This window comes from Megalops cyprinoides, chromosome 22 (genome assembly GCF_013368585.1).
Source record: "Megalops cyprinoides isolate fMegCyp1 chromosome 22, fMegCyp1.pri, whole genome shotgun sequence".
Taxonomy (NCBI): Eukaryota; Metazoa; Chordata; class Actinopteri; order Elopiformes; family Megalopidae; genus Megalops; species Megalops cyprinoides.
Genome location: NC_050604.1, coordinates 7,970,117 through 7,986,872, shown reverse-complemented (window position 1 = coordinate 7,986,872; position 16,756 = coordinate 7,970,117). Strand labels below are relative to the sequence as shown.

Below are 16,756 nucleotides of genomic sequence, written 5' to 3'. Positions count from 1 at the left end.
TTTACCACATTCAACACAACTGGGTGTGTTGATCAGCTACAGGTGTGAACTGTGAGCTGTGATTGGCTGAGACATTGGAAGAGGGTGTGATGTGTAGATGATGATGACTCCGTGCCAATGACCCCCTCAAACAACTGGGGCCTCAAAAGCTACAGATGCCTAGCCTTTGGCATGATTTAGATATGTGGTATACAAAATAGCATATTTACATCCTAACCATTGTTTTTAACTATCCATTTTAAATTAACCACTTTTATATCCTACCATTTTCACTGTTGTTTTCACAAGGTCCCATATATTACACATAACAACCCTGTTAAACATTTCTTCAGGCTCAACATAATCTTGCTTTTACAACAGAATTGGCAAGAGGGCATACACATGCAGACAACAGTGTGGTAACAAAACTGTTTAAATATAATGGTGAAGTGAAGAGGAAGGCCAGCCCATGTGTGGATCAGAGGCATTACTCATGGAATGGATTCAAAAGGGAAAAGCCTTCTACAGTTTTGCTAGAAATGGGTATCTGTCTGCATTTAGGTTGTAGCGCTGTGGCCGAATTGGTTGCTCAAGAAAAAGTGCCTTAGTCAAAGTGGAAGCAGTACAGCCAAGCTGTTACACAGGAGTACGAATTCCTGGAGCGAGGCAGGGAGCACTACCGATCACAGCTCTGCAGCCTACAGCCCCTAAGAACTATGGCTTAAGCTGGCGTGTGAGACTGGGGTATACATTTCTGTTAACTGAGGACCCTGCTGCAAGCATTACTTAACAGCTTCTGGGCTCCAGCCGCGAGTATGAAAACAGCTTCCCAGCTTCAATACGTTATACCGACTTTAAACATCATTAAATTTAGATGGTCTTGTGGTACATTTTGGCAAATTAACTGCAAATTGAATAACCAGTGCATATGTACATTTATCCATCTATGAGAAGATAAACTGCATATATAAACCGTGGCAGTTATTTTCTGGATCGTTATACCGGCATAGTAAGCGCTGAAAAACATATGCACTGCGGGTTTTTATTTCTACACTTGCATGGGAATGCAACAGCAGTGGAAAGTTCTTGAATGCAAACACATGTGAACGCATGGCTGGCTTATACGGCCTTTCACAATTCTTATTCTCTAAATGAATCCTGCTGCACCAGGCAGGAGATGTTGCCCAAACACCAGTTCCAACACACCATCTTCCATACTGTGAGTTCTCCTCATCAGTTCTCTCTGAGAGTCTGTCCCGGCGTAAGGCGTACAGAGTCAAACCCGGAGACTGACAGTTGCCTTGGCAAAACCGCCGTTTTTCCAAGCGAACCTGCTGTCAATCAAATGTGGGGCCTGCCAGACGGTTTTAGTAAATCTGCACCATGAAAATGGGGAGCGAATTGATGCGGTCCTCTCATTTCCAACAGTCAAATTTGATTGTGTTTACACTAATAGCACCGTCTAGAGCCTTATCTGCCAAAAAAGTGCTCAGAACGATAATTGTATGTCCAAACAATTTTAAAATTGTGATTGTTTGTTAATGACAAAAAATTGCACGGCATTAGGTGAAGTCAATAATTCCAAATCTGTTCCAAACCTGGCTCTGCAGAATGGCTGATGTTTGCCTGGAGCTGAGAGCTAGGTCTTCCTGGAGAGATACACTATGGATTCAAGCAGCTTCATTGTCCTCACTGTTTATCACTCAGGGCATGCATTATTATATTTTTAATCAATGCTGCACAGATCCACAGATTGTTACAGCATGTGGATTCACTGTTACAGTGGGTGTAGTTGTTCAGAATATATTATCCAGATGACTTAATGATCAGTTCATATTTGCACTGTTGATAAGAAAAAGAGATTAAGCAGGCTGTAAGTAAGGACTTGTTCAGATTGTACATGTCCTGTATGTCATGTAATGCTGATAATGGTGACGACAACACTGTGACAGTAGTCTTGCATTTTGGGTATGTGAATTACGGCAGTCATAGAGGAGGAAAAAATTGCCTTCTGCCACACGTGAATTTTTCCCATGTTATTTGTTCAGCAAAGTACCTTAAGTTCACCCTACATTCCCATGATCCTTTGAGTTTGACTAAATAATGAACCAATATTAAAAGGAAAATAAAAAACTTTAATTGATAAAAAAAGGTAAAATGGAATAATTGATATAAAGTTTAATGTGAGTGATATCCATAAAAGGTCACAGTGAGATGGAAAGCACACCTATTGTTTCTGGCAGGCCAGCAGGCCAAGCATTGCATACCTTGATGAAACTACTCGGGACTCAAATATAATGATTAACCAAAAATCACAGTCAAACACAACTTAGCCTTTGACGCTAGCATTTGTGATCGAGCTCCTTTGAAATATTACTCACTTGAAAATGATAATGGAAAACTATTAATAGACTGCAAATGAAAAAATGCCAAGTTGGGCCTTTGAGGTACCGCTGAAAGTCAAGTATTGATAACCCAGCACTTTACAGAGAACTTTGCGAGGTAATTAGAAATGCACAAACTGTAGAAACTCAATAATTAGAGCTCAGTTTTCATTTTTAAACTTGAGAGGTAAATATTATGGAGATAGTATGGGTTCTACATTTCCACATTGTTACTGTCATCCAGGCCAGGTTCTTGAACTTGTCTAAACTCTGCTTTCATCTTGACTTGAATTTTCAATACACAGTTAAATCATTTGTCTAAGATAATCCCATTGCCTTCAATATAATCATTTAATTAATTAAATCAGTGTTTCTCTGGCCTGGTCCTAGGGGAAGACCATGTATGCTGGCTTTTGTTTCCAGCTGAGCCTTTTCAGTTAATTGGGTTTGATTGAGCTGTTAATTAAATCCTGATCTGGTAATAAAGGAGTGACGGTAACTCCAAAAAACGGGGCGACTCTTCAGTAAAAGTTTCTGTCACATCTTACCACCGAACACAAAACAAACTCACATTTAGGCCAACGGAATGCAAATTTCCGTCAAATGAATGCCTTTACTGAAAGCTTGGCTCTCTCTTAAATTTTTCTTCGATGAAAATGTTACCCCTCAACCAGGAGAAAGCAGATTGAATCCTATTTGTTGGCCATTTCCTCGATATGCAGGAAGGGACTCTATCTTTTATTCTCATTAGCATCGGCAGCAGCGGCGGTTTCCCCTCGCCCAGCCCTGCAATCATCGGCAAGCGCTTGTCGGGATTGTTGGGGCCTGCTGTTGTCATCTCCTGTTCAAATTAATTCAGCCGAACGAATTCACAAACCGAAAAACATCTGATTCTTCCAGAAAAAAAGAGAAAACATTGAAACTGGTGTTTTCCTTAGGGGGAAGTGCGGACATAAAGTTGTACACCGCCCTCCCTCCTCCCCCTTGTCAAATTTCGCGAAATGGAATGGATGCGCATGGCCAGGGCCTGGCGGCGGGTGCTCCGTCGACATCTGGACCGCAGTGCCGGAGTGATTTCTGTGGTTGCCGCCGGCAATGTTGCATCAGCGTTTCTCGGCACGTGAGCTTGAATGCTGTGATCATTCCAGTCACGAAACAATAAACCCCCGATCAAACTGTGCTTCACGGGGCCGCCACCTGAGTTTGAAACAGGGATTCTCCAATTACCTGTTTCTTGGTTTGAAGCCAGCCACATCGGTTTCCTTTCTGGTGGGCTGCATGATGTGGGTTGCAGTTCCAGGCCCTGGTGATCAATGTGTGTCCGCACCATGTTTACCAGCCATCTGGATCAACAGCTGACGAATGTGATCAGCCTCGTGAAACTGGTCGTTTTAGCCGCTATTTTCTATATCGCCGTAAGGATTGCGGCTTTATGGCCATTTTAAACGCTTGCCATCATTGCCTCTAAAACAAACAACCCCCCAAACAGTTATGAGACCTTGGAGAACAGAGGTAGATGGAACGACAAAGAGGCAATTAAATGGAGATGAGAGACCGAGTAAGTGAAAAGTGTTAGGAACAAGAGGCATGTGGTGACAGAATGAAATGGGACCCAGAGATCATGTGCCAGACACGCTTAAGCGATTGACAATGCAAAGTAGATGCCAATCGATAGCAGATGTTTGTCAAGTATGTTTGATGCCAATTAGCTTATACACTGCTATTGCAGCAGGGGGTGGTCACTGCTGTGAAACACTGTTGGAGTTGGGGTAATCTGAATTAGCCATCAGTCACACAGCAGAAGAGTCGGTTCTGTAGCTTTTCGTTTCAGGTTTGGGTCCTTGATCAGGTTCTGGTTCTAGATCTGGTTCTAGCGGCTCTAGGTTTAAAGGGCTTCTGTCCCAGGCTGTGAAATCCACATTTCCCAGATTGCCTGTCAATATGATGCACTGGCAACAATGACGAGTCATTTATGACCGAACTGTGAAGACTCCAGCCAAGGAGGGCTATATCAGCACCACCGAGGGGCAAATTAAGACCTTTAATTACTGCAAAGCCAACACCTGCATTATTTACAAAACACAAGACTACAAAACCCAGTTTCTCCATGGCCTGCCTCTCAGGAAAACACACTCTTAGGTAACAGTTTCTCAGCCTCGGCCTTGGCGGGCTTATGGAAACACTTAGCGTGAATAGATAAACCTGCAGAGTGACTGGAAGCCATCAATGCGCAACACTTAGCGGTGGCAGAAACCAGAATGACGTCTTTAGCCCTGACATTGCTTGACAAGATTGATGGAGTGATTCTGAAGCCCATTATCGAGTTCATCTGGAGACACACGTTGCACGTGGAACATGGAGCACTAAGGTGTAACGATCCATCTCTCGATCAGAGGCTGTGCGGGTATTAGCGAGGGGATCTATCATCATTCAGAGGAGGGTGAAGGGGGGCAGTGGATGTGGGAAAAATGTCATGAAGAGGCATGGGAGTAGTCAGAGCGATCTGGGTGGGACTGGGCTGTTGCGAGTAGCTGATGTTTGTTGATTAATCTTTAATTGCAGGTGTTAAGCAGGGATAGAAACCCGCAGCGGGAATCTGACCTGGAGACAGAATCTGTTTCCTATATCCAGTGCATCACAGCTATTATTGCGTAAAACTGCTCCGCCAGGACTGTGTTTAAAAAAAAGAAAAAAAGCAGGACTGACTATTGTCGCCAGTGCATAATGAAACGTTCAGGCTGGCTGAGGTAATTAGCTGTGTCGCTGCGTAGTCCCGGGCTGCCACTGTGGTGGGTTTCTATCCGGTGTCTGATGAACTTTGACTCATCTGACGCGAAGCTGAGGTAAAAATCCACCCGGCCTTTCCAAGGCACAAACCACAATTGAGTTAGGGGACCTGGACTTCATCATTTCCACGGCGACCCTGCTAGTCGGGCGAGTCGTAAGTCCTGGTAGGTCGCTGTTCAGGCTACACTAAAGGAGAGGCAGACGGTTACGGATTCCTAGTCTCCTAGTGACTCCGTACCTCCCAGTAATTAAAAAAGCCCATTGTGTGCAAAGCCCACTCAAAGACATTGAATCTCCACATAAAAAACAACAGCATTGTTACATTGTTGTTCTTTCACTGTAATTTTGGTTTAAAGATTTGCTGAATTTGCTTGTCTGCTGCAAACAGAATGGTGCCATTTGCTGTGACACTTAGAATAGTGGGAACAGTAACAAGCCAGTATGTTTTTGGAAAATGAGACAAAAGGTCTATTGTATTTGACTCCGATCAATACGTTTCCCTCTTTCCATATCTGACCAAGCAATAAGGAAACGATGGATCTGCAAACCCTGCAGTGTACAGAATAAATGTTTCATTTATCTCAGTTTGTCCTTTCAATACAACACACCATTCCCTGGAAATAGCAAACGCAGGTGCCACCTTAAGGAAGAGACATGACTATTTACTTGTCCTGGGATAGCGAGGCTGGGTGGTGCTGTCATTGGTTCTCTGCCAGTCAATGATTCCACCAATCGTGGTACTTTCCTGTAGAGCACAAGGGCTTTTTATGGCCTCATAAAAGCCAGTGATTAATGATGCATTTAAGCTCCATCCATGATTTAGATAAGATTAAGCCATACCTTTACTACCATGTAACTTTTACTATAGACTACAATTAGTACAGCCTACCATTACTGTAGACAACCATTGCTGTAGACTGTTATAGACATTACTGTATTCTCCCAGTGGAGGCCTGCAAGCAGTGTGTCTCCTCCTGCTGCTTCCAATCACAATGACAAATCAGGGACACTGGAGCACAGCTGCACAGAGCCATTCCTGAAGCTGTCCTCGCCTGCGGGGGTAACACTAGTGTCACAAATTGACCACTAGAGGGAGTCTGCTTGGGGAAAAAAAGAGCTGCACCAAAAGCAAGGGTCTTGTTATAGCTGCATGGGAGCAGAGTGCATGAGCATGCATCTGTCTGTGTGTAAATGTGTTTACGTGTGTGTGTGTGTGTGTGTGTGTGTGTGAGGTGGGGAATGGATGCTGGCCATCCAGAGTTCCCCTACACTTTTCGTGAGACTTCCTGTGCCAGGTAATCCCGGGCTTTAGCACACACACTTCCACAATCCTGCGGTGGAAACCCAGCCATTCCTTTCCCCTTTTAACTGGGAATGGAGAGATGGAAAATCCTCCATCCATATATCAGACCGGTCAGTCCTCCGTAACCAAGCACCAGTGGCCTCAGAATTAGCATCATTCAGCACAGACAACGGACTGCTGATACAAATCATTACCGCTCGGGGTAACCTCTTCATATTTAAACAAGACAATGAAATGACAACCTCTGATCAAGTAGCATTGAATGGGACTGCTAGGCTTATGTTACAGCATATTTAGCAATGTATCAGTTTTAATGTCTTGACAATCTTAAATGCACAAAAAGATTACGACTTTGGCCAAGAACTCAAAGTCCTGGCTTCAAAGGGTCTGCCTGCAGGGCTAAAAAAGACCTGCCAGAAATGTACTTCTGTGTTCCTTCTTGGCTTAGAGCAGCCCAGACTCTCAGGAATATACCACTGATTTACAGGCAGTGACAGGTAAAGCCTGCATACCTAGATACAATGGAAGTATCCTAAAACAAATGTTCTGTTTCTCTTTTCTTTCCTTTCTTTTTCTCACTACTGCATAAATGAAAGAAACTATACAAAAATCCTCTCAAATGCACTTAAATGTATTGTTCTGTTCTCCTTCACTTTCCACCTCTGTCTCCACCTATTGCTTGACCTGCTCTTCATGTTTGAAACACAGGAAATAAAATGTACAAATTTTGGCATTTTTGTGTGCCCAGATGTGCAAATAACATCATCATCAGCTGGCCACAATAATTAACCTTCATCCTCAGAAAATTCAATGATGACCATTATTGCCTGTTCAAAAGGTATTATGACATCATAGGGGAAATAACTTAGCAACCTACAGGCCATTCAGGTGATCCACCATCATTACCTCTATTGTGTACGGAGGGGCTGTGAGAGAATTAAATTCAGCATTACTATAAGCAATTTCTCATATGGATTTTAATGCTACTGTATCTTTCCTGAATTGATTTTTATCATTTGTTTACTGCTACTCAGTCCAGGTTTTTAATCTGTCTAAGTAAGAATTGAAGACTGGATGCTTCACCAACTTGTTTATACTTGAAAAGATGTAAATGGAGAACATATTCCTCAGCTATAAGCTCTCAAATACTGTATGACAGCGATGGTGGTGCTGCTGGATAAGCTGCAAGTTATGACAAATAGGCTATCGAGCAGAAACGGAAAGGAAATCACTCAGCTTTTCATGGCAGAGAACTAATGAAGAAACCCTGCGATTTCTCTGCAAAGTTGTTTGTGAATAATTGCTTATTTTCATTCGCGTCAGGAGCAAAACCTGAGCGCTCGTGACAAAATCAAGTGGTAAATAGATGATGAGTAGAATGGTCGTCAATAATACAGGGACAGATGGCCGTGATGCGAGAGGCAGGCCTGCCATAATGCATCACTCAGTGCTCAAATTATTCCATTACTGCATCCTGTGCCAGGGAAGCACATCTAATATGCAAGGGAGGGCATTTTGTTCTGAACTTCAACTGTGAATTTTATGAGAAATCAATGTACAGATAGATGCTTTTTATCAGCATTTTCATAAAAGATGAAAATAAATAAAACCTCAGATGTTGTTCATGCAGGGTTTAATTTCCATCTCTTTTGTCCAAAAAAGGGCTCGGCGAACATCGGTGACTCATTGTTGATAATTCCAGCCCATTACAACGCATTACTCGGAAACATAATTACAACAAAGAATAAGATAATAGAGGCTTTTATCAAAACAGGGAGATGTTTTTGTCTTCGCTCACCATTTTAAAGTCTTCATTATGAATAAAACACTCAATGTGTGATGCTTCCGTGAGCCAAGAGGAAGAGCCGGCAACACAAGAGGTAGAACAGGAAGTCAGGAAGCCTTCCTTCCAGCGGAAAACCTACAGCAAGTTCCCGTGGGGTTTGTTCATATCCATAGTGGCAGGTTTTAGGACTCTATTGTCAGGGAGTTGGTGCTTTGCTGGTGCTTGGGCCACACGGGAGATTCCCCGCCTGCTTTAACTTAAGAGCGCAGGCCGACCCCGGGGGTGGGGGTGGGGGGCGCGTAGGATGTATGGGGAAGCAAGATGGATTAACTGACTGTTTTAATGGCCGCCACGACACACGCACTGTTACACTCACTTCATCACTCTCCTCTGAAGTTCCACGAACTGTTTTAACAGAGAATACCAGGCACGTTTGACCCAGGTTACCGCTACCGGCCCAGCACTGCCAAAGGCTCTGATGATTACACACGGGGTAGCTCTCGTTTTGGAACCCAGCGGTTTTCCATCGGCTGTGTTCCGATCTGCGATCTCCCCTTACTTAATGAAGTGGGGCACTCCTTTCGGTAGGGGGATTGGCAACAAATCTGTCTTGGTAATGAGTTTATTGGAAACCATGTACTTTTCAATGGGAAGACAAGGACCTATTAGGGGATTCGTGGATGAAAATATTACTTTAATGATATGGTCTGATTACCCAAGAGCAGGCAACCACAGGCGAAGCATTTCTACTGTGCTTGAAAGCAGAGCCAAATATCCCCCTAACTCTGTGAAAGTATGTGCTTTAATGTAAATAAATACACTTTTTTTTTGGTCACACCAAAGACAAATTGGCTGTGACATGATTAGACATATGGTTGATTGTGGGAAAAATTCAGATTTTATTTAAGATAATATTCTATAACAAAAACCAGCTCTCTGCCTCATCTGTAGATCTCCGTCAGCCACCGGATTTAACATTGCCACAACATTACAGATACGCTGTAAAAACACTGCTACTGTACACTGACTGGGGGTCCTGAAACCTACAGGCCATTGAGTCTGTGCGGAACATTCGCACTGAGAGAAACTGAGCGATTTTGGCGATTAAATGTCGTCCCGCTCTCTGACTGGATAAGCGGGGCCGACACCCGCGGCTGCAATTTGTGTAACTACGATTCTTCACGCTGAATTGCACAAAATTGACTTTGACAGGTTTTCCCCACAGGTACAACATGGCGAGCTGGTCCTCTCTAAGGCAGCCTAATCGAAAAGAATCGCATTAATGTTAAACAGGCTTTGGTCTGATGTGAAATGAGACAGTATGTAATGGCTCTGAAAAACAAATAGTTAAAAGTGAATTGAAATTCAAGGTTCACCCATTTTATGCCCGCACACCATATTGCTGCATTGTGTTCTGGCCGAGTCTAGCAGCCTAGCTTTATATGTTGATGTTAAAGTGTAACTCATACCCATAGTGGACCGATTCAGACTGCATCCTTCTGCATCTTTTTGATAAGACAGAATTTTACCTTCAGCAACGATCTAATGCACGAGGCTGTTCAGCAAGCAGCGGTACTTACGGGAGGCCCTGGAAAAAAGGAGACAAAAGGACAATTCATGAGACATTCAGAATGCAGATGACAATAATTGCACTGCAATCAAATGCCAGATACAAGGTGTCAATTCACAGGAACACTCCCACCCAAAGTCAGTGTTACAGGATTCACATTTTCAAATGAATAAATAAATAAATGAATGAATCAAATGTCAGGACCGCAGCCTCCGCTTCCTGTGTTCATGGCGTCCTGGCTTTGTGTTTCAGCCCGGCTGCAAAAAACCCAGGTTTATTTATACCCGTGGCATTTAAAAACGACAGCGCGCTAATCCCCTTTTTTCTCTCACCCCCCTGTCCGGAAACATCCAGGAGGCCTGGTGGTCATGTGGTCTTCCGGAAGCATCTCTTGTTTCCCAACTACCAGCCTCATAAAAAAGTCACTTTTTTGTGAGGTGATACTCGCATATTTTTGCAATTACTGGGGCTCTGCCCAGCATGATTTCCTGACTCTAAAACGGATCTCCGAATCACTTCTGATCTTTGGACCTAATTAGGGAGCGGCCCATATGATACACCCTAACCCAATAGTTTTTGTTGATGTTTTTAAGAGTATTTTTGGGTTTCCTCTTACCTCAGTAAGGAAAAAGTGGACTTCGGAGCCGTTATGGTGTTTGACACTTTCAAGATTCCCCTTCCCTTCTCAACCTATTCTTTTAATGTGTTGAGTAAAATATACGTATTTTGCATCCAAGCTGTTATATTCGGCTTTCAAGCTGGAAGGCCCTGATGCTGACCGCTCCATTTCTCCTTCACATAACTCATCTTCACCACTGTCTGATCTCATGACCCGACACGCTTACTGCACCTGATTGGTAGATGCGTAGAACAACACTTTGTCATGCTCCCCCCAAAGCCACACCCCCAACATGTCATTCCTTTTTCCAGTGCTGTGCTAGAATTCGCAAACCTCCCAGGAGAAAATACGCAGGGCTGTCCATTTTCATTTTTAATAGCACTGATAATAGTAACGTTTTTCTTTCTGTGGCATTCTTCGCCTGCTTCGGGAGAGCGAGAGAGTGCCACAGAGGGAAAACTTCAAAGGAGGACAGGATTACACAGCAGTGGGCCAAATCAGCTCTGCTGGTGCTGAGCGCGGTGATGGATGCAGAGAGGAGCTGGCTTTGTAAGCGGCGAGACTGCTGTAAAAAGTGATCATCCATCTCCTCGCAGGGCTCTTCAGAAAGACTAAAGGAGCTGGGTACACCGAATTATTACTGCAGGCAGCTCAATAAATACTCATCTCCGAGGTATGCCTGGCATTCAAGACTAAGGCTCTTATTTTCCTTTAAAGTGAAGGGGAAGGGTGTACATTTCAGATGTAACTCTTCCACAAAACACCAAACATTATTTATCATTACTATTGTATTATTCTCGTTATCATTATTATTATGTGACAAATGTGTCTGATACACTGAAATGATATGCTGTGTGTGTCAAACTCTCACAAGTAAATTGCCAAAACTCTATTTAGCACCCCATACTAAGGCTGATGACCATATTCATGCTAACTGCAATGCACTTTGCCAAAGTAATACATTTAGCAAGGTTTAGGTTTTTCGGAGTCTAACGCAACATTTTTTGGTTCAGCAACCGCGCGTTGCATTAGTAACCAAAACACACAGTACAAAGCACATTGTGGTTGCACTGATTCTGGGCATAATAAGCAATCTAGCTTTATCTGTAGCACAATTTGAACCAGGGATAAAGGTAATGTAACAGCCATAGCTCTGCCACCAAAGGGGAAACTAAAGGATTTGTTTCCATGGTAATTAGAAAAACCTCTGTCTGTAGCTTGGATTCCACCGGTCCAAAGCATGTCCTTGAGGCCAAACAAAACCCAAAACTCAAGCTTGCCTATTATCTGTCATAAAATGCTACTCTGAACCGGCTTCTCATATTAGAAACGCGAAATTAAATCAACATTTTAACATTCATGTCGAACCCACGACACTAAAGATGCTGATGCCGTGTTTTGCTTGCACGTCATGCCGTCTGAAACAGTCTGCACCACCGTTGACATCATTGACTTTACTCTGCATGTGGTTCTGTTCCATTAGAGTCCTTGCTCCAGCAATGACAAATACCATCATAACTGCTAACATTAGCATTTCCATTGCCCATGTATGCAGGATTGCCACACATGTATGAGAAGGTGTCACCACTTTTTCTTTTCATCCCCTGTAATGGCTGCAAGGGCATGTGCCTCAAAAAAGCCGACAAAAGGTTTTGCGTGCTGCAGCAACATTCACAGAATGGCCCACAGTCCGTGCCAATGCAATTTCATGTTTACGAGGCGCTTCAATCTGAAATTAGTGATGAAAGCAAAAAAAAAATAATGGAATATTGATTCAATTTCAAAAACACCACCCCGCAGTGCTCAAAGTGTTCCTGTGAGCAGCTGAGCCCTCGCACTCGGAAAGAATTTAGCAAAGTTCAGCGAAACGGCTCCGCCTTGGCCGCGCAGAGAAGAAGGTGACCGGTCCTGTGCTCGGTGATGTGGAAAGTTCTGGATTCAGCGTTGACCACCCATTGGGTCACTTACAGACCCAGCCCAGTGTTCAGACCGTGGCGCGCTACCGGAATGCGCAACCACCGCGACCGGAGTGTGGGTTGCCCAAAACCGGTCAAACTAAATAGCAGATTCTTCCTCTCTGGCTGGTTTGCTTAAAAAAACGCCAGCGTCCCAGACAGGAATTGCTATTGAGCAATTATTTTTTTCTGGGTAAACACCTTGGGGTTTTTTTCCACAAATTTTCCTTATTTTTTTCGCCCTGTTTCAACTGGTTTCTCTGGGTTTCCGTGTGGCCAGATGAAAGTGTGGTCTTGCACCCTCTGATGTGCTCAGGGTCTCAGCAGAGCCTGTGTTACTCACAGTGAAAACACATGTTTGAGTATCTCTGAGGTTAAGACCTTGAAAGATGGCCCTCAAAAATACCTCCCCGCCTTCCTCATGTGCTGTATGCTTACATGTAAATGTGGACAGAAGCCCTGAGTGAATTGAGTGTTCACAACAAATTGAGTGGTAGAATTTCACAGTGTCCACCTTCATAGCGGGGATAGGAGTTTGTGTGCGCTATTTGATATTTCCAGCCTTTTTTGAGCACAAACCATTTCTTAAAGTGGGTCCTACATCCTTTTCACGAATGGGCAAATGACCCAGAAATGTGATGTTGAAGGCATATTTGTCATCCTCAGAATCGGTGGAGGTGTCATGCATTAATAGAGACTTAACAATTTGGACCTATTGTAGTGTTTGACTAGGGGCTGCAAAGTCTTTTGGGTTCATGCAGACCTGGGCATATAGCCTTCAGGCCGTACTCTTGATTCCAAGGTGGGCCACTGCTTCTGTACTGAGGAAGGTACTGTTCTTGAAGCACGTTAGTAACTGTCAGACTATAAAACAGGTTATGTTTAACACCAAAGCTCTACATTGTGTCCTTGATAATTGCAACCACCAACCAAATCATTTGCTTTCATCCTGCAGGGTGTTCAGGTGCGGTCAATTGGTGGCTGTGTGTGGGGTGGTAACACTTAGCCCAAATGTGCCCTTATATTGAATGATTGAGAGGGCAACTCTCAACTTAGAAACTTAGATTTACAGATTTGTATGCCGGGTGGATGGGCTAATAAGGTGAACACAACTAATGGGATGCGCCAGCCTGATGACATAAAGATCAGTGAATCTGCAGGAAATTCTACATGGCACAACCTCAAGCAAACTCCACCTTTCTCCTGCAGCGGTCATTTGCTTGCTTCCTCCTGCCTTGCAGCATTGCGGCTGCGTTTTCTCGGACAATGCAATTATCCAGACGCAAAGCAGCACTGTTGCCACATTAACTCCTGATGCGTCCTGACAGCTGTGCAAGCTGTCCGTCTCTTAATAGACAGTTTCATCATTCGGAGGCAGAGGGATGCGTTGCTGTTGTTTTCTGGTTGCTGGAACTCCTTCTCAGTCAGAATTGTACTGACAAGAGGCATGGAAATATGGCCATTATTTCTTTCACACAGCAAATGGATATTCTGGCTCCCTCGGTGGTATGTTCACATAAGAAGCAAGTTATTTCCAGATGATCAGTCAGAAAAATATTTTGGGGTTAAAAAAAAAAAATTCTGAAGGGTCTCATTATGACAGCCGTAATTCATCATCTTTTCTAAATGGAACATGGAGCTGCTGGCCAAGCCATTTTCTTCTCTCTTCTCTAAATGAGAAAGAATATGCAAATAAGGGGGAGGCTAGGCCACGCTGTTCCACTGCTGTTGTAACAGGCCCAAAAAACACATTCTGCACCATATACAATATTCACAATTTGCTTGGTTCAATTCGAGCTGGAAATCTCAACTTTTATATCATGAATGTTTTCAGAGAAAAAGGGGCACGTTGTGTTATTCCCCTTCATTCTAAGTCAAAAATATTTATTGTCTCTTTCTATAAAATCTGCAACCCCCTAATATCCTTTGATGCAACATAACTACACTGAGGATAAAAAATCTTAACAGTCTATTAATGCATTAAGAAGAATGAAGCATATAGATTTTGAATATTGATTATTTTCACATTTATCTAAAGAGTTGATCTGTTGCATAAGCACTTCATTGTCTCATTAGTCAGGTTTTGCAGACTTGATGAGCAACAATATGCTAACATAGTCTACTCCCCAATATAGTGATAGCACGAAGGCATTGTTCTTTCAATGGGTGGGGCATATGCATCCTTGATTTGTGACTTTGGCTTGACAATTGGGCAAGTTGAATCACCTTCTACAGCAGCACCCTATTGCATGTTACATGCAAAGTCCCAAATTCCATTTACTTCTACCGCTCTATGGATGTTAATGCTTCAGATTATTTCTATTTCCCTTCCATTTTTAAGCTCGAATATCACAGTCCAGCAGTGGAGATAGTTAAAGAGAACAGCCACCCTCCCGAGAGAAGCTGGCCTCACTCCAAGCTGAGATGGCGAGCCATCCAGGAGAGACAATCAGGAAGTCAAGAAAATTGGAACCGACAGGGACAGAATGAACATCAATTCGTTTCAAAGGGCAGAGAAGTCTAATACATTTACTTGAAAAGGATGTCCCACGCCCTTTTAATGAGTAACTGCATATTCTTGGAAGTGGTCTCTTGAAATTCAGGAGCCAAGAAGTTTAATGCCTATGCATTTTGACTCTAATCTCCATTGTCTATTCATCTACTGATTGGAACAAACATTCAGTATTCAGGATCCTGATTAGCATTTCATAATAGGGGTATCTGAAAGAAAAAAATTTGAAAAGCACTAAGCAGGACTATCGTTACTTTGGTACATTTCATGAATGATAGTACTTATTATTACTTTCTCTCACTTAGGAAGTACTTTGTGTTTCCTAGTTATAAGCAGGAATGCAGTTAGAACATGATCTCAATGACAAAATATCCACATGGTCCAGTATACCTCATAAATTAGTGGAGGTGTTATTGTTCAATAAGGTCACAGTTTGTTATGAACCTTGATTTAGTATGTGTTTTGGTACACTAAGTTATAGGTAGAAAATGGAAATGCAAAGAACCTGTTGTGATAATCTGAGCGAAACTAATTAGGCAAACCATTTTAAAATGAAACCCATAGCTTGCCTGCTACCAAACCTAGACATTAATCTCTCCTCTCTAAACTATGGAATAAAGAAAATATAATTCCATAATGCGTGCATAATGTATTGTAGCATCCTCAGCTAATGTTCTGCCACAAATCAGTCTGGTGCAGTTCTATTGTTCTGGTGCAGTTCTATTGTTCTAGTGTCTCTGACTGAGGGGTGGTGGGGAAGCATGCAAATTATGGGGTTTCTTTTCCCAGTTTTAAAGGGGTGCATAATAGCTATGGACAGTTAAGGGTTTTAAGGCTGGGGTGTCTAATTAAAGTATTATTTAAGTAAAGTATCATTTCGATACAGCGTCAGTTGGTGCCTTGTGTCAGATGAGAGCAGGTCCTCTATCCTATTCTGTAAGCAGCGCTAGTTCTTTTTGCTCTAATAAGTTGCTACCATCGCTGGGAACTTCATTGTTTTCAGCGACCCAAACAACCCAACAGTTAGCCTGTAACAAAAGGGAATAAATTTTCACTGAAGGCAGTCTCCTGTTCCTGACTTTCTTCCATGTCTGGGCCCAAGCAAAGCTCAGAGGCCGCACATATACATGCATGTTTCAAATAAGTGTTCTTTCCATGATATGGTGTTGACTTCACCACGGTCATGACAATGGGAGATTGTGTGAGCTCTGTCAGGCATAATTATGGGTGTGATAATAGGTCTATCCGACCACCATGCTTTTGAATATGGATTCAAAAAAAACTGTTGAAATAAAACTGAAATATTCTTTAAATCCATGTGATGCCTGTTAATAAGCATAATTGTGCATGCATATCCATTTATGTTCTCAGTCACCAAACCGAGGGGTACAACCCAGTGGGGGTGGGGGACACAGTAAACATGTGAGCAAAAGCGACTCACCTGGTTCACCATCTCTGCCCCGTCTGCCACGCTTTCCTGCTGGCCCTAGGATTGCAACGAGAGAAGATCGTTACCATTGTCATATTTGACATCATAATTATTACTGCCATTATTATACTTTCACATCATTAGCCTTGTGCCTTTCACTCAGGTTTCCATTATACAGCATAGGAAGCAACCCATTCAGAAACCTGGGTGAGGATAAGGCTAAACACTGTGATGTGCTGTGCACTCTGCAGCATGCTATTGGCTGAAGGTCCTACATTTTCCAGGTTCAGTGAATATGTATATACACTGCAAGGATTTTAGGTTATTATAAAGCTTGAATGAGAGGCACAAAGGTAGTACACGCTGGTTTTCCAGAGGACACTGCCCTCCTGGGTTCGCTTCAGCTGGGTTACTGCAGATCAGATACTCTTG

At 43.0% G+C, this 16,756-nt stretch overlaps 1 protein-coding gene across 4 annotated transcripts in view; it reads right to left on the bottom strand.

Annotated features, from left to right (window-relative positions):
* LOC118769595 (collagen alpha-1(XXV) chain-like) overlaps positions 1 to 16,756 on the bottom strand; it is a 151,615-nt gene that overhangs the window by 64,565 nt on the left and 70,294 nt on the right. For all 4 annotated transcript variants that reach the window (XM_036516777.1, XM_036516778.1, XM_036516779.1 and 1 more), the window contains exons 3-4: positions 16,337 to 16,381; positions 9,820 to 9,827 (exon numbers count right to left, since the gene is read on the bottom strand). In XM_036516777.1, coding sequence (XP_036372670.1) covers positions 9,820 to 9,827; positions 16,337 to 16,381 — 53 coding nt within the window. The remainder of the gene's footprint in view (positions 1 to 9,819; positions 9,828 to 16,336; positions 16,382 to 16,756) is intronic.